General features: G+C 44.6%; 1 protein-coding gene across 1 annotated transcript; it reads left to right on the top strand.

Annotated features, from left to right (window-relative positions):
* The first annotated feature begins 4352 nt into the window (after positions 1 to 4352).
* LOC114698330 (protein phosphatase 1A-like) lies at positions 4353 to 6433 on the top strand. Its single transcript, XM_037199028.1, has one exon. The coding sequence runs from the start codon at positions 4447 to 4449 to the stop codon at positions 5587 to 5589; it is 1143 nt and encodes a 380-aa protein (XP_037054923.1). The 5' UTR covers positions 4353 to 4446; the 3' UTR covers positions 5590 to 6433.
* The last annotated feature ends 205 nt before the right edge of the window (positions 6434 to 6638 follow it).

Genomic DNA, 6638 nt, shown 5'->3' with positions numbered 1-6638 from the left:
GTAGGGGGACATTTTCCAGATAATGTCCAGGCAGGAATTGGCACAAATCTAACCAATTTCATTTCATGACCTATGTCTCGGCCCCAAAGGGGAAGTTAACTTACTTCATTCTTTTAGATGCATGGACTCTTTTCAAATATCTCCAAGTGCTTTGTAGAATCTTGGCACCATTAACAAGCTAGAAGTAAAATCAGAATTTGCCCAAAGCGTGAAAAGAAGTTGAGCAGTGGAATGGAAACATTTCCTGCCTGGAAAAATGGCATATTCGGATTCTGGTAGCTTTCCTATTAGCTAAGTCTCTTCTCCTATGTCCACCTTTGTCCTCTCAGTGTCTGTAAAATATGAAGGCTGATGAGCCATCCTACTTAGAAGCACTTTTCCCCCTGCTGTCCTTTGGATACAGACAATAACAGGATTCTGAAGATTTGGTTCCAATTTCAGATTGGCCACCTATGTGATTTGGGGCAAGATACTTAACATCTCAGTTTCCTCACCTATTGGGCTTCAGTGTCCTTACCTATATAATGGGAGTGGTGCTGGGCCTACTGCACAGAGTTATCATTAAGGACGGACCGAGATTCTCCATGGATAGTGATAGAACACATACACTTCAATAAAAGTGATTACTCCACAGGGTTAGTGCTCACAGTTTGGTAACTTGTGTGGTTGTCCATTTAGTGACCATCAAACTTGGGGGCAGCAGCTAAGACCTAAAACCAGACTTTCCCTTCTTAGAAGTACAGAGGCAAATCCATTTCCTAAATGCAAGACAAGGTTGTGTATATGAACGAAGCAGAGGACTGCAAAAGTAGTCACATGCGATTGAATTCCTCATCCATTACTTGGAGGAGCATAAAACTTCAAAAACAGTTTGGCAGTTGCTTATAAAACTAAACCTCGGTTTGGGGATTTAGCTCGGTGGTAGAGTGCTTGCCTAGCAAGCGCAAGGCCCTGGGTTTGGTCCTCAGCTCTGGAGAGAGAGAGAGAGAGAGAGAGAGAGAGAGAGAGAGAGAGAGAGAGAGAGAGAGAGAAAACCACATCTTTTCTACAACTGAGAATTTCTACCCCTAGATATTTGCCTAAGGAAAAGGGATACATAAATCCTGAGGAGGATTTTTTTTTTTTTTTTTTTTTTTTTGTTGTTTTTTCGAGACAGGGTTTCTCTGTGTAGCTTTGTGCCTTTCCTGGAACTCACTTGGTAGCCCAGACTGGCCTCAAACTCACAGAGATCCGCCTGCCTCTGCCTCCCAAGTGCTGGGATTAAAGGCGTGAACCACCACCGCCCGGCTTTTCTTTTCTTTCTTTCTTTTTTTTTTTTTGAGGATTTCTATAATAACACCCACAACAGTGTGTCCCTAATAGCCAGAAAATAGAAACATTCTATGTGTGCATCAGTAGGAAAATGATTAAAAATAAAAACATCATGGAGTCCAGCAATTAAGTCCTGCTCAGCAATGCTAAGAAACAGACTGCAGATACTTGCAAGAGCATTGATGATTGTTGAAAACACTCAGCTGAATAAAAGAAGTCTTATCCTTAAAAGGGAGTGCTATATACATTGTTGGTGGGAATGCAACTTTGTAGATGTAACCAACCGTCTTATTAAATAAGAAACACAGAACCAATGCAAAGAAGAAGGCCAAGAGATCAGAGCTAAGAGCCTTACTCTGTAGCTAGCCTCTTAAGCCAAGAGACCACTCCAAAAAAAAAAAAAAAGCTACTTCCTGTGTGTTGGTCTTTAGTCTTTCTGTTCTGCCTTCTCATTGGTTGTAAACCCAAACACATGACTGCCTCATCACTGCCTGTTTGTACAGCCCCCCAGGTCTTCCTTGGTATTGAGATTTAAGGTGTGTGTCTCCAATGCTGGCTGTATCCCTGAACACACAGAGACTTACCTAGCTCTGCCTACCAAGTGCTGGGATTAAAGGCGTGCGCCACGAACACCCAGCTCTGCTATGGCTTGCTATTAGCTCTGACCCCCAAGCAACTTTATTTATTAACATACAAATAAAATCACATTTCAGTACAAATAGAATACCACCATACAACTTAGTGCCACCACTGTGGAAAATGAGTTGGGGGTACTTGGGGGGAAAACCTAAATGTATAATGACCATATGATCCAATGATCCCACAACTGCCAAAGGATAGAAGTCAGTGTGCAAAAGAGATACCTATTTGCCCATGCCTATGCTATTCACAACAGCTAAGATATGGAACCAGCCTAGATGCCTATCAACAAATGAGTGCATAAAGAAAATATGCTATATGCACACTATTAGCTACTACTGTATTGCTGTGAAGAGACACTATGAGAAAGCAACTTATAAAAGGAAGCACTTAATTGGGGGCTTGCTTACAGTTTTCAGAGGGTGAATTCATATCGTCATGGTGGGCAGCATGGCAGCAGACAGGCAGACATGGTGCTGAAGTCATAGCTGCTAGCTTACTCCTTATTGGCAAGTTAGAGGCAGAGAGAGCCAGAGAGAATGGGTCTGTTCTGGGGTTTTGAAACCTCAAAGCCCACCCCCAGTGACAAACCTCCAATAAGGCTGTCTCTCCAAATTCCTAAAGACTCCATCAACTGGAAACCTACATTTCAAATATGAGCCTATGGGGTCCATTCTTATTCAAACCACCACCACACACAGTGTAGTACTACTCGGCCATTCAGAAGGGTGAAATCAGGCCATTTCAGCAACGTGGGTGGAACTGGAGGATTGCATATGAAACCAAAGAAGGCAGACACAAGGACAAGTATTGCTTTCCCTTGCTCATGTAGAGCCTGAAAGGTGACCTCAAAATAGAATAATGTTTACTGGAACAGGGTGGTGGAATTAAGAATGGAAAAAAAGGAGGAATGGATGTGATCAATGTCCACTATGTGCAGTGTGGAAATACCACACTAAACACCTTCAGTACATACAATTAGGATCATTTAATTTTTTTTTTGTTTTTTTCGAGACAGGGTTTCTCTGTGTAGCTTTGCACCTTTCCTGGGACTCACTTGTAGTCCAGGCTGGCCTGGAACTCACAGAGATCGCCTGCTCTGCTCCGAGTGCTGGGATTAAAGGCGTGCGCCACCACCGCCCGGCTAATTTTTTTAAAGTATTTTTCAGCTAGGAAGATGGTTCATTCAGTAAAGCACTTGCCTTGTAAGTGTGAGGACCTTAGTTCAGCTCCCAGGATCCACAAAAAAAGCTAGGTGTGGTGGTACACACACATACACGTGTGCACGAGCATCTGCATACACATGAACACACGTGTACAAGCACACACACGAAAGAAGTCTTTATATATATATATATACATGAAATCATATTTCATATTTCTTTTTAGCTGTTTTATTGTTCTTCACAGAACTTAGCACACCCCCTCCCATATACTCTGGTCATGTGTCTCTTCTGGCTCTAATATATACAGTACAGGGACTCTGTTTGGCAGCTACACTGCAGTCTTAGCATGCCTGGCACTTACTAGCAATAAAAATTTTCATTGACTAAAATATATGCATGTTGAGTGTTGTTATATCATCCATCTCTTCAAAAAATATTCAATAATAAAAATGAAATGTATAGCAAGACGATTTGTTTTTTATCAGGAGCCACTAAACACTAAAGTGGAACCTACAATTTGTTTTCATTTATTGAGCCTGTGTTTTCCGTTTCTGTCAGGGGAGCCAGGGCTATAGGAGCTTCTGCTACACAGCTGGAGAGAGAGCGCAAGATACCGGGTGGGAACAGCCTGGGGGAAAAGCTGGGGGGTCTGTCTAGTCGGGAGGGGATACCAGGCATAAGTACATGTTGGGCCCATTCACAGTGTTTGTGTCCCTAAGTCTGTGCTCAGTAGCCATCTTAGAATATTAAGGCTTACCTAAAAGAACTCAGGCTGCAAGATTCTACTTATTATGACCCGCCATTAACAGGCAAGACTAATCAACAATGGAGAAACTTTACAAAATATTTGCCTCTGGATGAAGGAGAAAAGTGCTTAGGACGGGACAAAGAGGGACTTGGAGTGATGGTCGTGACATATTAACATTTGTCAGGTTTTTAAAACAATGTACAATTAAGAACGCCGTGGTCTCGGCGCCGGCCGGGTCGACAGCTCGCGATCGTGTGGCTGGGGCTGGGGAAAGGGGGCCCCAGGCAGGTCGGGCGGCGAGCGATGAGTCCCGGGCGCCTCCTCCACCTCCCGCGGGTCCCTCTCTCTGCCTCCGGCTCCCACGCCCGGATGATCTGAGCCGCGAGGGCTCCGAGAGCCCGGGGCCCAGCCCGGCTCCTCCCCTCCTTCACCCGGGCCCGGTCGCCGCCGCGGGACCCCGTGCCGGCCGTCGCCGCCGCCGCCGCCGCCGCCGCCGCTGCCGCCGCCGCCCCCGCCCCCGCCCCGGTCGACCAAGGGACCCACCCGTCCGCGGCTGCTCCGGACCTAGAAGATCAAGTCATAATGGGGGCCTTTTTAGACAAGCCAAAGATGGAAAAGCATAATGCCCAGGGACAGGGGAATGGGTTGCGGTATGGCCTAAGCAGCATGCAAGGTTGGCGAGTCGAAATGGAGGATGCGCATACAGCTGTAACCCGTTTGCCAAGCGGACTTGAGACGTGGTCATTCTTTGCTGTGTATGATGGGCATGCTGGTTCTCAGGTTGCCAAATACTGCTGTGAGCATTTGTTAGATCATATCACCAATAATAAGGATTTTAAAGGCTCTGCAGGAGCACCTTCTGTGGAAAATGTAAAGAATGGAATCAGAACAGGGTTTCTGGAGATTGATGAACACATGAGAGTTATGTCAGAGAAGAAACACGGTGCAGACAGAAGTGGGTCGACAGCTGTGGGGGTCTTAATTTCTCCCCAACATATTTATTTCATTAACTGTGGAGACTCGAGAGGTTTACTCTGTAGGAACAAGAAAGTTCACTTCTTCACACAAGACCACAAACCAAGTAATCCGCTGGAGAAAGAACGAATTCAGAATGCAGGGGGCTCTGTGATGATTCAGCGTGTGAACGGCGCTCTGGCTGTGTCAAGGGCCCTTGGGGATTTCGATTACAAATGTGTCCATGGAAAAGGTCCCACAGAGCAGCTCGTCTCACCGGAGCCAGAAGTCCATGATATTGAAAGGTCTGAAGAGACTGATCAGTTTATTATTCTTGCATGTGATGGTATCTGGGACGTCATGGGAAACGAAGAGCTCTGTGACTTTGTGAGATCCAGACTTGAAGTCAGTGATGACCTCAAGAAAGTGTGCAATGAAGTAGTCGACACCTGTTTGTATAAGGGAAGTCGAGACAACATGAGTGTGATTTTGATCTGTTTTCCCAAGGCACCTAAAGTCACAGAGGAAGCGGTGAAGAAGGAGGCAGAGCTGGACAAATTCCTGGAAGGCAAAGTAGAAGAAATCATAAAGAGGCAGGGGGAAGATATCCCTGACTTAGCCCATGTGATGCGAGTGTTAGCAAGTGAGAACATCCCCAACCTCCCACCAGGGGGTGAATTGGCAAGCAAGCGGAATCTAATTGAAGCTGTTTACAATAGACTGAATTCTTACAGAAGTGATGACACTGATTCTACAATTGATGATATGTAGTAAAGCTGCGCATCTAGCCATGGACTCGCCTTCACCTCCGAAGGAAAGTAGAGCTCAACCTTTTAACATCTGTCACCAACTTTACGGAAGGGGTACAACATAGGTGAAGGACTACACCAGAGAGCTTCAACAGTGGAACAGCTACCCCGAACGGATTTTTTTTTTTTAAATTGTGTATTTGAGACTTATGTAGCCATGATTTCAAGCCGTAATTCATATTTTAAATCAGACTCCAGCAATTTTTGTTGTATGGTTTTGTTTCTTTGTAAAGTGTAATTGTCCTTGTTCAAAGTGCTCATATTTAATTATGAACTGCTTTAACCTCACTATCAATGATAAAGGAGATGTTTGGCTTGTTGTGAGACACAGCGGGTATAGTCAGTCATGCTGTGTTTGGACTTGGGGTTCGGATAGGGAAAGCAGCAGCCACATAGCTAGATGCTCATGTGCACATGGCAGTGAAGACTTCCAAAATCTTACAAAGCTCAACATCCAGGGAGTTATGGATAACTGTCTGTGTTCTGGCAAGGGATTGATATAGCCATTCCTTCTTACCTGTCTCTAGGAAATTCTCTCCTTGCAGCCTAGAGCGCTGCAGGCGAGACCATATATTCATGAGAGTATTAGTTTTGGACTAAGATGCCTTGATTCTTTGCACCTCTTTATGAGTACATTCAGTTACTAATTGGTAAGCAGCAGCTTCCTACACAGTAGGAGACTGCCACATTTTTTTCCTTATCATGATTGGCTGGGCCTGCTGCTGTTCCTAGTAATATATTCTGAATTCCATGTTATCAATAAAGCTTGGTTTAATAAACAAGAAAAAGAGTAGAGTTACTATTTATATAGTTGGTTGTGTGTATTTTATTTCAAAAGGTGAAAAATAATGAGTAAATACTGAGATATGAGCAAAGTGCTTACCGTGTACTGATATCAGAAATTGGATACATTGGTGGAGGGATGGGTAAATGAGGAATGGGTACCACCAATATAGGAGCTGACAAGCTGGATGGCTTGTGGCAGGCCAGACCCTCAAAATGGTACTGGTA

Source organism: Peromyscus leucopus, chromosome X, assembly GCF_004664715.2.
Source record: "Peromyscus leucopus breed LL Stock chromosome X, UCI_PerLeu_2.1, whole genome shotgun sequence".
Classification (NCBI taxonomy): domain Eukaryota; kingdom Metazoa; phylum Chordata; class Mammalia; order Rodentia; family Cricetidae; genus Peromyscus; species Peromyscus leucopus.
This window is presented reverse-complemented; position numbering and strand designations above follow the sequence as displayed.